Source organism: Oryzias melastigma, linkage group LG12 (genome assembly GCF_002922805.2).
Source record: "Oryzias melastigma strain HK-1 linkage group LG12, ASM292280v2, whole genome shotgun sequence".
NCBI lineage: Eukaryota > Metazoa > Chordata > Actinopteri > Beloniformes > Adrianichthyidae > Oryzias > Oryzias melastigma.
The window spans coordinates 22945465-22963133 of NC_050523.1; the positions used below are offsets into that span (position 1 = coordinate 22945465).

At 37.1% G+C, this 17669-nt stretch overlaps 1 protein-coding gene across 16 annotated transcripts in view; it reads left to right on the forward strand.

Annotated features, from left to right (window-relative positions):
• cacna1bb (calcium channel, voltage-dependent, N type, alpha 1B subunit, b) overlaps positions 1-17669 on the forward strand; it is a 212020-nt gene that overhangs the window by 145271 nt on the left and 49080 nt on the right. For 10 of the 16 annotated variants that reach the window (XM_024298888.2, XM_036214639.1, XM_036214641.1 and 7 more), the window contains 8 exons: positions 1937-2069; positions 4142-4271; positions 4658-4717; positions 5941-6047; positions 8890-8901; positions 15346-15442; positions 16715-16875; positions 17015-17152. In XM_024298888.2, the coding sequence (XP_024154656.1) occupies positions 1937-2069; positions 4142-4271; positions 4658-4717; positions 5941-6047; positions 8890-8901; positions 15346-15442; positions 16715-16875; positions 17015-17152 (838 nt within the window). The remainder of the gene's footprint in view (positions 1-1936; positions 2070-4141; positions 4272-4657; positions 4718-5940; positions 6048-8889; positions 8902-15345; positions 15443-16714; positions 16876-17014; positions 17153-17669) is intronic. The other 6 variants (XM_024298891.2, XM_036214640.1, XM_024298897.2 and 3 more) reach the window with 1 other exon arrangement.

Here is a 17669-nt window from a genome sequence, read left to right on the forward strand (position 1 = left end):
TTTTTTTTTTTTTTTTTGCATTTGACAGAAGCTCAAATAACTTATTTTAATTAAATAATCCTTGCTTTAAAAATAACTATTATTTTATTTTCTTCAGCCAAAGAGCCACAATGAAGATACAAAAGAGCCACATCTGGCTCTGGAGCCCCAGGTTGCAGACGTGTTCAAGGTTATGGAGAGAAAATATAACACATTGTGCGCATAAGTAAAAAAAATACAAAATTCAGTTTACACATGCACAAAATAAAATCACAACACCTTGAAACTAATTATTCACGCAAATCTTTACAAATTATGCACACACAAATCGCTTGTTACGCACATACAAACCCCAGTTACACACAAATCTGATGTGAGACTCTTCACATCGCTGAGATTTGTCCGTGAGTGATGCGTTTAAATGCTGCCAGAATGCAGAGTTTTTTTATCAGCCACTTTGAAATTAAGTTGTGAAAAATATCTGGTACAACTTGATATTTTCCCACTTTCTTAAACAGATGTGTCCCAATAATTAAGACAAAAAAGTATAAATTCACATTTTTTAAAAGACCTATCCCTCTAAAAGCAATCATGGGGATGGTAGGCGGCGCTGGACCCTTCTATACAGCTGCAGATCGGAGTGTGCCTGTTTAGAAGGGTCCGGCCCCTTTTTAAAGGGATAAGTGTACTATCGAGCATATCTGTTTAGGAAAGTGGGAAAAGTTCAAAGTGACTAATATAAAAACTCTGAAGACCCAACATTCTAGTAGCATTTAAACGCATCACTTAAGCACAAATCTTTTCTTTCTCTGAGACGTGAAAAGAGTCTCACAGCAGATTTGTGCGTAACTGAGGTTTTATGTCTGTGTAAAAAGTGTTTTTTAAAGATTTGCACATGAAATTAGTTTCAAGCTGTTATACTATGAATTTGTGCATGTATAAATTGTGTTTTGTATTTTTTTTATTTTGTAATATTTTTGTACGCATGCACAAAATCTTTTATATGAGTTACAAATCAAGAGTTATGCATGGACAAATCCTAAGTTACGCACAAATGAAGAATTACGCACTCACACATGTGGGTGAGTCTATCTTCTCTCCATACACCTCATTCTATACATTCATCTGACACTCACTTTTTTAAATTGCAACTTTAGTTCAGAGCGGAAGCTGAAAAAGACCCTGACCTGAAAATCTGGTCTGTGCTTTTAGACCTGCAGTGTGAAAAGAGGTCACAGAGGAAGAGCAGCGTTGAACAACATTGAACGTTTGAACAAATTTGCTTCATTTCAGAGAAACGCTCTAAAGCTGTTGTTGTATGTTCTGAAAATACTTTCAAGCTCCTCCCCTTTCCTTCACCAGTTGGACACAAACAAGCATCCTTTCATTCCCTAGTATTCTCAAATTTATTTTTAATTATGCTTTAATAAAACTTAAATCAAGATAGTTGTCTACATCTTAGAGATAAACTTTACAAGTTCATTAGTTCATGTTAAATGTATGGATTATACTTAGTGTGGCACTGATGTATTGGTGGACTATTATAATAAAACAATATTTGAATACACTAATCAGTAGAAATGTATCACTTGTAAACAAAAGCAAACTTTAAAAGCTACGTTAGATATACTTTAAAGTGTACTTTCATAAACTAAGCGTAAGTAAACTAATATTATACCAGGAAGGTTACTTTTATTGTACTTCTAAATATATGTTTACTAAAGTTAAAGTGGGACAATTTAGTCCCAAAAAGTATACTTGTTAGTTTTCTTCCAGTATACTTTTTAAGTATACTTGGTACACTTTGGAAAATATACTTTTCTATTCTTAAAGCATATACTTGAAGTATACTCATTTTTGGTTAGGGTTTTCAAAGAAATCAATATCTAAAGACAGAACAAAAGGGACGTGTGGGATTTTATGTCTGGAGCTCATATTTGTGATGTTTGCACTCCAGTGAACAGCACTGACGATGACGTCTTCCAACTGAGCGAGGAGAAGAAGGATCTGGACGAGGAGGAGGACGAAGCTAACGGGCCCCGGCAGATCCTTCCCTACAGCTCCATGTTCATCTTTGGACAAACTAACCCGTGAGTTACAGCAGAGCAGTGTCCGAGAGGATTAGGAGATCACTGATGAGAGAGAGAAAAAAAACACATTTTTATTTCTTCTGTATATTTAAGTTTCTCACATTTGAGACTTTTGAGACCCAGCATGTATGTTAGCAACCCTCTCACACTGGGCTGTTTGTTTAAAATTTGACCCAACAACGGTTACCCCTAATGTACACCCCCATGTGATTTTCATGGGAGAGGGACTTTAACAGCCTGTGGATTTATTATTTACTGATAGAGATAGTTTGTGATGGGCGTGACGTTTGTTTGTGTGGCGTCATGAAGACGCCTTGTATCTGAGAGAGACACACTTTTGTCCGTCCCGTGTGAGTTGTATCCCATCCAAATAAACCACAGAGTACATAAATGGTCCAAACACAATTAAATGAATGAGTTTAGGACACATTTCAGCTGCATGCTAGCTATTTTGACAAATTTTTGATTTTTTTTAAACGTTTTTAAGGCTCATTTGGAGTTTAGCGCATATTTCAGCTTCACACTAGCTATTTTGGCTAATTTAGTTGTTTTTCAGTTTTTTAGGCTAATTTGGAGCTTAACTAATTTTACATCAACATGCTAGCTACTTTGGTTAATTTAGGCTTTTTTCAGTTTTTAAGGCTAATTTGGAGTTTAGCTCATATTTCAGCTTCAAGCTAACTATCTTGGCTAATTTAGGATTTTTTACGATTTATAGGCTTATTTGGAGTTTAGCTAATATTTTAGCTGCATCCTATTTTGGCTAATTCTGGGTTTTTTCAGCTTTTTAGGCAAATTTGAAGTTTAAGGTGGCTGGATGGCTCAGTGGGCTAAATATAGGGTTTGCACGCAGGAGCCCTGGTTTCGATCCCTGGGGTGATCCCCATTCAGATTGGGTCCTTGACGCTGCTGCCTAACTGGGTCCCTGTGCCCTTCAAATACAGGGTTGGTTCAGAAGGGCATCCGGCGAAAAACTCTGCCAAATCACTGATGTGAAACAGTGGGTGCTGTTTCGCCACCCACAAACAGATTTGGAATTCAACGCATATTTCAGCTTCATGCTCGCTATTTTGGCTATTTAGGATTTTTCAGGGTTTTTTTTTTTGCTAATTTTGCTAATATTTCAGCTACAGGCTAGCTGTTTTGGCTAACTTAGACTTTTTTCAGTTTTTTAGACTAATTCGGCCTTTGACTAATATTTTAGGTGGTTGTCAGCTTCAGCGTTTTCAGCTATCGGCTTCAGCAATTTCAACTATCAACTTCAGCATTTTTAGCTATCAGCACTAGCATCTTCAGAGGCCAAATTCTGATTACAGCATTCACACTAGCATTATCGCAGGTAATGCTATATATCTAGTTGTTAGTTAGTTTAAAGCTAATGATGGTTAAGTTGTGTGCTTCACATCCCGTTTGCGCATGACTCAATTAGTTGACTAATCTGAAAAAATAATCTGTGATAAGTGGACTATTAAAATAATCATTTGTGGCAGCACTAATTGCAACAGATTCTCATTCAAGTTGTTACATTTTGATACGGTTAAGGATCCTCTGGGTCAAAAATGTGTGTTTTGGGAGCCCCAAACTTGTTCCATTTAAATCAGGGTTCCCCAACCTCCAGGTGGGTACCCGGTATCCTAAACCTGGTACCGGGTGTGGGTCGGTACTGACTCTTGATGCGGACCAGGCTTAGGGTTATGGTACCAGTACCGGCCTCATCTCGAGGTTTGGTCCATGTTAAAAAGTTACGTTTTTAAAGTTTAAAAAATTAAGTTTTAGTTTGTTTAATAAATGTTTATCCTGTCCCCTCTGCTGGGGGGTAGTCTTAATTACGACGGAGTATTACGGACAGTTTACAAACTTTTTTTTTTCAAATTACATCTTTAAATATCTTAACTTAAATCTAACTTTAATCTTTATCGAATTTCAAAAGCTTCCATCATTTTCTGGTGACTGTTTTTACCAGTAGCTTTGGCCGCTGCTGTTGGGACGTGGATGGATGTTTTGCACTAACTCCGTTTCGGGGGCATCATGTTATTACACCTGCTGCAGTTGAAACCTGTGGTTGTCCACAGGGTGAGGCGCCTGTGTCATTATGTGGTCAACCTCCGCTACTTTGAAATGTGCATCCTGATGGTCATCACCATGAGCAGCATCACCCTGGCAGCCGAAGACCCCGTCCAGGCCAACGCACCACGCAACAACGTGAGCCGAGCTGACACGCAGACGTCACACAAACATCTGCAGGAAGAATGACGACGTGCTCCACCACTTTAACCAGAAACGCTCCTCATTTAGGGTGACTGATGCTGAGGAGAAAATACTCTTTAGAGCTCAGATCATCCACAGATGTGCATGTTCTGTGACACCGTAACATGCATTCAGACTGACGATGGCGTGCATGTGCTCAGCGGTGTGACCTGATTTTTGTCACTGTGACAGACGAGCACATCAGTATTCTGGTCGGGGGGTGAATTTGTCCGTGCATGTGCTGGAGTGGGCCTCAGGCAGTCGATGTTTGTGCAAATAGTTCACAAACGGAAACACGAACAAATGTCAGATTCCTTAAAAACATCTGATTGTGTTTGCAGGTTCTGAAGTATCTGGATTATGTCTTCACTGGAGTCTTCACCTTTGAGATGGTGATTAAGGTGAGGAAGCCGGGACATCATAGAACTCAACGGAAAAACTTTGATGGTTAGAGTGAGACAGAACACCGAACTGATTCCTGCAGTGAGGCTGTTCGTCCGGGATGGGATATGATTCAATTATTTGAATGCAGAAACATAAAAACTGTTCATGCATCCTCTGGAAAACATGACTTGAATATCTATTACTGCCTTTAAATAAAAAGTGGCCCTAAAGAGTAATTCACTCAACATGAAAGCATATTACAAATAACAATGACAATAAAAAAAACAAAAAAAAAAACAAAACATATTTTGCAAATTAAAAGCCATTTCCAGAAACCAAAACCCATTTTTTGTCTCAAAACTTTTTCATAGTGTATCAATTCCAAATGGATCCAAATCTGCCAGATCTGATCCTTTCTTTTGCTAGATTTTGTGCCGTTTACAGTTGACCCTTGATGCACCATGTAAATTTAAATCCTATCAAAGTTTCACTAGAAAAGCCAGAAGCAGGTGAACAAATGGCACATTTTCATTTTATTTTGATTTAATTGGAGAAAGTTTAAACTCCTTAAATGTTAAATGTTCCACTTTCTGAACCTTTCCCACTTTTTTTTAAGTATGAGTGTTGCAATGACCAGTAAGCACTTTTAAATTCATTGTATCTGTGACAATGACAAATACATATATCTATTTAAAAAAGGAAATAAACTAAAAGTAAAACATTTCGGAAAAGAAAAGTAATTTCCAGAAAATAATAAATAATGATTAGTGTAACATTCATTATTATTATTATTATTACTTATTATTATTATTAAAATATATAATACCATAGAAGAAACCAGTAAAGGTTGTTACTATGGGACATCGCTGAATCAATCATGATGTTTGATTTGACATTTACGTTTTTTTAATGCATCTTCTATGAAAGTTTTATGATTAGTATGAAACATATTCAATATCACTCCATAACAAATAAAAATAAAAAATCATTTCAACTTTCAGTTAAAATGATAGACAAATGTTGTCATCCTATTTATATTATTATATTGACCTTTTCTGCTTTCCATTAAAAAAAAAAAAAAAAACATTTCTGAATACAAAAGTAATTTCCACAAATCAAAGTTAAATGTTAAAAAATAAATAATTAAAAAAACAAACAGTATTTGCGAACCTAAAGGTAAAAAGTTTAGTTGTTTTTTCCTCTGGCTGTGTGTCAACCTTTTCACACTCCATGACTTCAGATGATCGACCTGGGTCTGCTCCTTCATCCGGGCTCTTACTTCCGTGACCTGTGGAACATCCTGGACTTCATTGTGGTCAGTGGAGCTCTTGTGGCCTTTGCCTGCTCGTAAGTCCCTTTCATTATTCCACACAGTTTGTGAAGGAAAAATATTTCATCCATACCTGAAGAAATGTGTTGTGTTACCCATAGAAGTGTAAATTCCTATCAAAGTTTCACTAGAAAAATCAGCAGCTGGTGAAACAAGAGCATATTTTCTATTTATTTTGATTTCATTGAAGAAAGTTTGTTTCATTTTCCACATAAACAAATCTAAATGATTAGTGTTTCTAAGATGTTTTTCTCTACTTTCTTTGAAATGTTTGACTTTTTCTTGTTGTTTGTCATAGGACAAGGATTTAGCTATTAGCTAATAAATCATTATCCATTTAGCATGTTAAATACAATTTACTTTAAGATTTACAGTGTTTCCAATGTAGCTAAAGTGAAAGTTTGAGAATTTGGATTTGTAAATTAAAATTTAAAAAACTCATAAGGGACTAGAGTGTCTGCCATGGGTTGGCCAAAGTCTCCCTGCTCTGCTCCAATTCTAAAAAATATTTAGTCAGCCTCCAATTGTGCAAGTTCCCCCACTTACAAAGATTAGAGAGTTCTTTAATTTCCATCAACTGTCAAAAACAAAATGAGAAAAAAATGCATCAATCACATTGTCTGACTTTTTAAAGAATTTATTTGCAAATTATGGTGGAAAATAAGCATTTGGTCAATAACAAACAAGCACAATTTCTGGCTCTCACAGACGTGTAGCTTTATCTGTAACCCGGACTCACATGGCGAGCGTTACAGCTCAGGTGTGATGCGGGAGCGGTCTAGCTACAGCAGATGACTGTGGCTGCAGCCCCTCTTACTTGTTGCGGTTCAGCGGCATCCTGCAAAAACTTGATCCGGATTCACCTCACCGTGATCGTCTGCAGTGGCGCTCACATCTTAGCCGTAATGCTGGCCGTGGGAGCCATGGGTTAAAAGATCCTCTGTTCCTCACTTGTTACCTGTATTAATGGCACCTGTTTATAAAAGACACCTGTTCACAACCTCAAACAGTCACTCCAAACTCCACAGACCAATGAGCTGTCTCAGGACACCAGAAATAAAAAATGGCCTCTCTCATCTTTTTAAGTGGGAGAACTTGATCAATTGGTGGCTGATTAAATACTTTTTTGCCCAACTGTAGATCCATTAACGCAGGAGTGTCAAACTGAATCGCACAAGGGACCAAAATCCAAAACACACTTTAGGTCACGGGCCAAACAGGATAAACATTTATTGAACATTCTAAAACTACTTTTTTAAAATTTAAAAATGTTACTTTTTGACATTTCTATGTATAAAAACAGGCAGGAGTCAAGGCTCGGGGGCCGGATCCGGCCCTCCAGATCATTTAATATTGTTGTTATTAATGGCCCGATGTTATCTTGCACTTATTTCTAACTTGTATAATTTTGACAAAACATATTTTTATAGAGAGTAAAATATTGAAAGTTATTTAAGGTTTAAGTTGATTTATTCTAGAATAATATTCCTGCCTTTTTATTATTCATAATTATGTTACACTTTTAAAGTTCTGCTAGCTTTTTGAACTATTTTGACATTTACTAAGATTTTTTCAGGTTATTTTGTAGTCTAGATGCTAGTTCACCTACATGATCGTTTTGGCTTTTTTCAATTTTTTAGGCTGTTTTGAAATTTATTTAATATTTTAGCCACATGCTAGCTGTTTTGGCTAATTTATGCATTTTTACATTTTTTAGGCTGTTTGGATCTTAGCTAATATTTACACGCTAGCTCTTTTGGCTAATTTAGGCATTTTTAAAAAGTTTGTTAAACGATTTTGGAATTTTGCTCATATTTTAGCTACATGCTAACTCTTTTGGCTAACCTATTTTTATTTTTTATTTATTTTTTTTAGGATAATTTGGCATTTAGCTAATCTATTAGCATTTCAGCATCTTCATCTATCAACACTAGCATCTTCAGCAGCCAAATTCCTCTCACAGCATTCACACTAGCATTAACCGAGGCAATGCTATATATTTAGTTCATAATTATATTAAAAGTATCTGTTTTAAAGTTTTAAAAATGTCGTTTTAGAGTGTTCAATAAATGTTTATCCTGTTCCGCCTGTGTGTGTTTTGGATTTTGGCCCCTTGTGCGGTTGAGTTTGACACCGCTGGTTTAGACAAAGGAATGATGGGGTATCATTTTTTTGTTTACTTCCCCACAATTCAGAAAATATGTCTTAGAAAACTGCACAGTTCATATATATATATATATATATATATATATATATATATATATATATATATATATATATATATAAAAATATACATTTTGGGTTCATCATAATTAAAAAAAACACTTTTAAAATACTGTAGATAAAAAGTTGGAGTGGGACTTTAACCCTTTAATGAAGTGTCGTCGTTGACGCGTAAACACAAAATCTTTAACTTTAAATAGCTAACAACTCCAACTTCCAGTAGATTTTGAAGGAGAATCTACTGGAATTATTGTGTTAACGGCTGAAAAATTACAGTAAATCAAAGAATAGACACACTGGAGCTCTGGTGTTAAAGGGTTAAAAATTACCTGAACTACTCCTAAAGGCTTTGCTAACTTGTTCCTATTTCCACCTGGAATAACTTTCACTTTTTACTTTAATTCACTAGTATTGATCAGAATAATTATTAAATGTGAACATGCTTGAGAATGTTTTCTGTCTTCTTGTGGGATGAAACTTGTGACCGGCTTCTTCTTTTCTTTGCAACAGTTTCTGTGACTAATGTCTGAATTTTGTGCGAGCTGCAGACAGACGCTGCTCCTTGTGTTTTCTCTGTCGCTGACGCTGTCTCTGCCCCTTCTTTCCTCGTTGTTTTCTGGCTTGGATTGGTTTCAGGAGTCTCATGGGGTAAAGCTTTTCCTCCCTCTTTGTTTCCGTGCCTCCCTCCCGTTTGCGTCCCCTGCTTCCCTTCATGTCCATAAGCCAGTGTCACTTGAGTTTATTATCTGCATCTGTCTTGCTCTCGCAGCTAAATGTTTCCAGCAAATGTCGCATTTTGTCATGTGGCGTTCTTATCATCATAGCATTCACTCTGTGACTGAGCTTCTGCGTTCAAGTCAGACTGTGTTCACCTGCTTCATCTGAGTCAAAACAATGTTTGTTTTTATATCAAAATGTGTGAATACTATGCTTTAAAATAGCTTTTTTGTTAACACCATGACGCTCGTATATAAGATTCATTGGTTTGAAGATCACCCGATTAAAGCTTGTCCTTCATCCCACACACTCCTTCAGGTCACCCTCTTCCTCCTCCCACTTTCACAACAATGTGACAGACTGCATTCACAGCCATTCAAAGCGGATCAATGCGTCGCCGCTCCTTCTTTCATGAATGTGTCTAACACGCATGCACACAGGCGTACATGTGCACACTTGGAATGAGTTCAAATGATGATATTTAAGACCAAAGAACAGCCTCTCTGTCTGAACCAAAGACCATTCAGACATGTGAAGGCTTTGCTTCATTTCATTGTAGACACTCTGAGTCTGAAGTCTTCTGGAATTCTTTCTCGGAATAATCATCAAAGGTTTGATCAACAGTTCTGCAGACGCGCACTCTGTTGGACAGTGAGTGCAGGAAGTGTAGGGACACTTGAAGAAGATATATAAAATAAAGACTTAGCAAAGACAATGGGATTTTGAACATGTCAATAAATAAAAAAGAATCCCTTCATCCAGTATATCTATAAAATCAGCTCTGTGTGATTCTGAGTGCGCACTGGTCCTCGAGACACGGTACTGGATGCAGTACCAGATGTGGTATCGGATGTGCTCTGGTCCTCGGGACGTGGAATGGGATGTGCACTTGTTCTCGGAATGCTGTATTAGATGTGGTACTTCATGTGGTACCGGATGCAGTACCGGATGCAGTACCAGATTCGGTACCGGATGCACTCCGGTCCTTGGGACGCGGTACCCGATGCACAATTGTCCCTAGGACGCTGTACTGGTTTCAGTGCTGGAAACAGTACCAGATGTGCACTGGCCCCCTGGGATGCAGTACTGGATGCGGTACTGGATGGAGTACTGAAAGCAGTACCGGATGCACACTTTTCTATGGGATGCAGTACCGGATGCGCACTTGTCCCCGGGACGCTGTACTGGATGCAGTACTGGAAGCAGTACCAGATGTCCACTGGTCCTCCGGGATGTAGTACTGGATTCAGTACTGGACACAGTACTGGCAGCAGTTCTTGGATGCGCACTTTTCTATGGGACGCAGTTCTGGATGCAGCACTGGATGCAGTACCAGATCCATACTGGTCCTCGGGACAGATCCAGTACTGGTACCCTAGCCTTAACTGCATCCGATACCGCATCCGGTTTGCGCCTGGTACAGCTTGTGGTACCCCTACAGGTCCTGTACCACATTTGGTCCAGTGTCAGGTTAGGGTTAGGATACCAGTACCTGGTTTGGGTAACGGTGTCTTACACGTTGCGGTACTGGACCAGTTCTGGTCTGCGACCCGGAGGTTGGAGACCCGTGATTTAATGAGAACAGCCAATAATTGTTGAGTTGTAGAAACCCAAAACATCAAATGTGATGCGGGGGTGTCACTTACCAAAGGTCAATATGTGACGAGTTGGGATTAGAATCTCTTGTCTACTGAAGTCCAAATCCAAGACCCAGATAAGGCCTGATCTTCAGCAAGTGTGAATGCAGCAACATACACACTCTCTTTAAGAATGAACCATCTCGTCCTGACTCCAGTAAAAACTGCCTCAACCATCTATGATGTTTCATCTGCATTCAGTGTTTCATGAGTGATTCTTAGACAAAGGTCTTGTTTTTCTCCAGTTGTGTCCTCCTTTCTGATCACCTGTCTTCATGTTGTAAAAGTCCAACAATGTCTGTGTGTCTTCACACTTGTGGTTTCCGCTTTAAGTCTTTCTTTCTTCTGTGTTCTTCTTTCTATGCTGCTGTTTCCTGTACTGTCTGCTTGCTATGTTGATTTCTTTTCTTCATCAGATCACAGCAAAGCGTGGCCAGGTGGGAACTGTCCCTGTTTATCTTTTGCCTTAAAAAAAACCCAGTCAACCCCCTACCCCTCACAGAACAGCCCTTTAACCTCCGACCCCGAGCTGCTTGCAGCACGACCCGATCTCCCGCCTTCCTTCTTGTAGAAACTGACTTTGCCAATATTGAGAACTCCAGCTCAAAGGCAATATTGGTGACTCCACCTCACAGCTTGTAGAAACTCTTCGCATAGCTGCTGCTATGTGCGAGTATGCATCTGCAATGATTTCATTTGTTTAGCAGTCCTCTCTCATCTCAAATGACTTCCTCACATTAGAAGAGTAGGAGCTTTTATTGAAATTTGTTATCTACTGAGGTTTTTATATGATAATTTAGAGTTTAGCTTCTATTTTAGCAACATGCTAACACTTTTGGCTAATTTGTTATCTACTGAGGTTTTTATATGACAATTTAAAGTTTAGCTTCTATTTTAGCAACATGCTAACGTTTTTGACTAATTTAGTTTACTGAGGAATTTCAGTCTATTTTGGAGTTCAGCTAGTATTTAAACAAAAAGCTAGCTTTTTGGCTAATTTGGCATCAAAAAGGTTTTACAATTTTACTACAGAACTTTCAGAAATGTAGGTTAACTTTGACGTTCTTTCATAGTTATTTAATGACATTTTCAGTCTTTTATCAAATTTAACATTTTGCAAAAAGCTTCAGCATCTTTAGACACGACTTTCAGCAAAAAACATTCACACTAGTATTATTGGAGGTAATGCAACTTTTATAGTTGTTTTTAATTGATTTTTGCTAATATTTTAAGAACTACAAACAGACTGGGCACTATTATGAGGTCAAATCAGAATCAGCTTGAAGTGAATGAAAAACAAGATTGAAAATTTGAAAAATAAAAATTTAATTTGAAAAAATAAAATTGAACATTTGAAAAAAAATAACATTGAAAACTTGAATGAAATATTGATTATTATAATTACATTATAATATTATATTTTAACTTTTTCATTTATTTTTCATTTACAACAGGAGTCTTAAATCAAAAAGATAAGGACAAATCTACAACTTGCATTACACAAACATGCTGGTTCACTAATGATATTAGGAATATCTGGAGAATTAATTTGAACAACAATGAGTGCCTGTAATGTTTTTGGAATTATTTAAATGTTAAAAATGTTCTTGTATACTTTATTGACGGCCTCTGTTCGGCTCTGCAGCTTCACATGGATCAATTTCAAGGCTAACCTCAAAGCTCAGAACAGATGGATGCTTTTAATTCAAAAACTCTGCATCAGCACAAACAAAACTGAACAGTTCCTACTCAACATTTTGCTCTTTAATGTTCCTAAATTAGGTTAGTAGGAGCAACAAAAAAGTTTGGCGGTATCTTCCTACAAGCACAAAAACAAAACTAACAGATCTTGTGTAAGTTATGGAAACATTGTTGCTTTTCACTTTTTAACTCTGAAAAAAGTGAAAAATTGGATCAATTAACCAAAGCTCTCTTATTTTGTTACATTTAAAATTATTAGTTTTCATCAAATTAAAATTTTGAGTTGATGGTTTAATCAACTTAAAAATGTAATTGGCTAAAAACTAATATTTTAATTGTAAAAATGTTTGTTAATTGATTCATTGTTTCAATTTTACACTGTAATTTTATATTCTTCAAGAGTAAGTACTTTAGTGCCCAGCTTCTTTGTAGTTCTTTGCTTGTGAAGTTCTTAAAAAGTATACAAATATTTAGAACAAAAAACATTTTTTTAATACAATGTGCTTCCATAGATGTGTATGAAAGGGAGCAGCAGAAACGTTGAAAGAGGACAGACTTAGATTAAAAAAAAGAAAAAGAAAATACCCAAATGAATGTGGTTGCAGCATCTACAAAGTTTGTGCAGTCAGAGGAACAGAAGAGAGTTGCGTTAGGGAGAGGACTCATTAGCATATCTACCACCCTGAGATATGTGGCGGCTCCGGCCACGGTCTGCAGGAGCGCAGAGGAGCTTCTGTCTGGATGTGAGACGTCATGCCTTAAACATGGAGCTGCTCTTCAGGCTGCCTAAAGACTGCAGCTGCCCTCACATGCATCACTGCAGAGCACATCACACTCTGTGCTGATTCATGCTGCAACATGTGACCACACATGAACCCGCCCCCCCATCTTCCTGGCCCTCGGCGCTTCAGGAAGCTGTTGGCAGAGCGCTGTTGGCACGTAAACACACTGAGGGTCCCTGAATATGCAGGCTGGAAGAGGATTTGCAGATTGCATGTCACAAACTGCAGGTTACCCAAGCATGAGAGCTGCATGCCGTTCTGCTGGGCATTTTCAGTGTGAAGGAAAATGCCCTCCAGCAGGATGTTTGATGTAATGCCTCCTGGTTTAAGGCCGACCCTTCACCAAACACATGTTCAAAAGTAAATGATTTCTTTCCCAGCTGCATCTATTTTCCATTAAAGGCTCAAAGGTTTGTTTTCTGGTTGTTTGTGATGATGGTGTTACAAATCCCCCAAACGTGCTACACTGACAGACTGTGAGGATGGGTGAGCAACCCCCCCACCACCTCCTTTAAAGCCCCTCCACCAACAAAACTGTAGAGCTGACTCATCTGCCTTTGTGCTCAAAAAAGCAACATCCTACCAAAGTTAGACGAGGTCTACTAATAATAGTTTTTCATCAATTTTCTCTTTAGTAAAAGTGTCAAAAAAGGGAAGTTCTTGACATGACATTCACAGATACATGATAAAAACCTTTCAAAATAAGATACTTGAACCAATACTTCAGTTATGTGTCACTCAGGCAGATTAGAATGGGGACGTGTGATCCTTGAAACTCTTTTTGAAATACAGAACAGAATAAAAAAAAATAAAAATAAATAAATAAATTAAAATAAAAAATAAAAATAGAAATTAAAAAAACAGTAAAAAAGGAAGAATGATTAAAGATGGCTTTTTAAAAATGTAAAAAGGTTATAGCAGCCAAAGACTACCTCAGCTGGAGATATATGGAAAGAAAGTGAACATTTCCTCGTCATTAAGGCGGCATTATGGTTAGGTTACCGTTAAGGTTAGAGTTAAAATATGTGCTAGCAATGCAGAAATGTGCACTTTAACAGGCGACCAACAGGAATTTCCATCAGTTTTTGTGCTTGATTGCTCATAAAGATCACCTCTAAGTAAAACTTTGTAGTAATGAAATAATTCTAACCAAACTTAATTTAAAATAACTTTTCAAAGAAATTATTTGCAGGAAAAGAAGTTTGAAAAACGACAATGTCTAGAAAAAGGAAATCCTGCACACACAAACTGAGCAATCTGAAATTATCTCAGTTTATGCATCCGTGTCAAACAAAAATCAACAAAATCCAATCGTTGTTTAAATTAATTGATAAATATAATCTTTCATTATTAAAAAATATTAAAAAATGAATAAATAGTGTCAGTTTTGGCAATTAAAAGACTTTCATTAAAGTGAAAAATGAATAAAACACTACTGGAAAAAGACATAATAGAATAGACTTAAATAAGCATTTACTTCTGCCTTTTTTCAAACATGTATTTATTGAGTTTGGTTTTTGGCTTTTCTTTTATAAAAGGGGCATTGATTTTTTGTTATGTTTCACATGTTAGAAATACATCAAATATATTGTAATGGAAGCAATTCTAGCCCAACATAATAGAATATTTTCCATAATTCCATCTATTGTTTTACTCCAGCAGTACTGAGATGTGTATTATTATTTACCAAAATTACATTTAGGAATATTTGATTGATTCTATTGGAAATATGTTACTTTTTCTTGGCTGCTTGAAATAAACAATTTAATCTAATCTAATTTATGACATCTGCATTTAAAGACAAAAAGGAACAAATTTGGAAAAGAAAAAAAATAACAGAGAAATAAAAAGTGCAGTGTTAGAAATAATAAGAAGGGAAATAAACAATAACATAATAGATGTAACAGTATAAAGAAATAAAAAAAAATTAAGAAATGACAGTTATAGAATAGTTGAATAAAGAAACACAACAGTACAGAGTTGTAGTCTACAAAGAAGACAAAAAACATTTGAAATATACACAAATTATGACATTTCTAGAAGAATAAATTATTATATGTGAATAAAACCAAATAGAACCACAAAACTGAACCCACAGCAAACATATTACAATTGAAAAAAAGAGACAAGTGCGGCTCAGTTATTAGTCTGTAACAAAATCCCACAAACATCAGGAGGTTTGAACCAGACAAGAGCAGCGCTACAGAACCTCCTCCTCTCTGCCACTAAACACTAACTGCTCTGCATCCATGCAGGGGGACCAAAGGCAAAGACATCAACACCATCAAGTCCCTCAGAGTCCTGCGAGTCCTGCGGCCGCTCAAGACCATCAAACGCCTGCCCAAGCTGAAGGTACAGAAAGAGGATCTGCTGGACGTTGGGGGGTCAACATACAGGCACTAACACCAGACTAATGCACTCATAGGGGGGTCGGTCATCAACCAATGTTTTATGTTCTTCACCTCTTCAATTTCTCCTTAGCCCTTTAACTACCCATCAAGACAAAATCAATGAAAAAATGGTTGTTTATATACTTATTGCATATTATTTGCAACCTTCGACCCTTTAAGACTCCAATTATTACAAACGACAACCCAGAAGGAGTCACGAAATGTTACATCACCTTTTATGATTAATTTAATTAAACTGTTGTTCCTTTTTTGGCAGAAATGAACACAAAGATAAAATAGCCTTTTTTCCCCAAAATACTCATTTCTACTCATAAAATACATTTTTTTTCTCAAAAAACACTAATTTTTTTCTACAAAGTACAAGATTTTGCCCACAAAACACTCATTTGTGGATTAAAAAAATACAACTTTGTGCATAGAAAATACCCATTTGTGCCCACAAAATACACATTTTTGCTCACAAAATATTTTTTTTTCCCACAAAACACTATTTTTTTCTATAAAATACAAATTTTTGCCCACAAACTACTTATTTATGCCTACATAATACTAATTTATTCCCACAAAACACTAATTTGTGGATAGATTATACCAATTTGTGCCAAGAAATTGTTAACTTGTGCCCATAAAACAGTAATTTGTGCCACAAAATGGTATTTTTTTGCCCACAAAATACAAATGTATTCATACAAAACATTTAATTTGTCCCGATAAAACAATAATTTGTGACTTAAAAATATAATTGGTTCCCGACGAGCCGCTTTTCTCCTTCAGAATCGGTTTAGGCCTCCGCGTCGTGAGTTAATTTCTCATAACGCGCACTTCGTCGGGTATTATCCCTTACATAAGTTACATTATGTTAAAGACCCCTCAGGGGTTAAAGGGTTAATTAGTCTTTTTTTTTTAATTCTAGTCTTTGCTTGTAAACTGGGTTTTAGCTGAACACTCTCCACTCTTATAGATTATTTTGCCTTTTTTCTTAAAAGAATCGTGTCAAAATAACCTAAATTCTCTGCTGTTGGTGCTTTTATTCTGAAGGAAGCTCAGAATCTGCATGACTCAAAGGTTCATGTTTAACTACGGCAAATATCAAATCAAAGGGATTTGCAAAAGTTAAATTTTTCCCTTGGTTTAAACAAAAGATTAGCTGACAAATCCCTTTCAAACATTCCTCAGAAAGTGTCCTGCTGACGGTCATTTCTGTGTTTTCCAGGCCGTGTTTGATTGTGTTGTGAACTCTCTGAAGAACGTCCTCAACATCCTCATCGTCTACATCCTCTTCATGTTCATCTTTGCCGTTATCGCTGTGCAGCTCTTCAAGGGGAAATTCTTTTATTGCACAGACGAGTCCAAGGGCCTGGAGAGGGACTGCAGGTGTGTGACTAACAGCCTCCATTTTTTTTTTCTTTATTTTGAAATCCTGCTCAAGTTGACTTGTGCGTCGCTCCCACAGCTCATTCAGTCACTGTTTCCATCCTCCTCTCTGCTCCTCTTCCTCCTTTACGTCTTCCAGGGGTCAGTTTTTGGATTATGACAGGGATGACGTGACGGCTCAACCCAGAGAATGGAAGAAGTACGAGTTTCACTATGACAACGTCCTGTGGGCCTTCCTGACTCTCTTCACCGTGTCCACTGGAGAAGGCTGGCCAGTGTGAGTCCAGACAGACACGCCTGACTAACGAGTCGACCACATTAAAGCAAACGATGGCCAGCTTTCATCTCATAAACTTCCATTCCTGCAGGCTTCTTTTTTTTTTTCCTCTCAAGTAATTCATCCTGAGACAAACAGCTCCGTTTGAGGCACAGTGACGATGAAACCCAACTGGTTTCTTCCAGGCTTAATTACTGCACCTTCTCTGGGGATGCAATCAAGGCTCATTGATTCAGCAGTTCAGAGAGAAACCATTCTGAGTAAAAAAAAAAGACTCACTCGTCCCCGTTATCATCTTTGTTAAAAGCTAACGACACTTTCCTGCTTATGTCCTTCGTTTCCCCTTACCAGCAGGTCAGAAGAAGGATGATAAGCTGATTTAATGAGTACTTTCACTTTCACCATGTGTACATTCAAACATGATCACAACATGGGACCAGACAGAAAACAGCAGTCAATTATGTCACAAAAACAATATCCAAATGGCAAAAAAATGTTTTTCATTTTATGTTAAAGA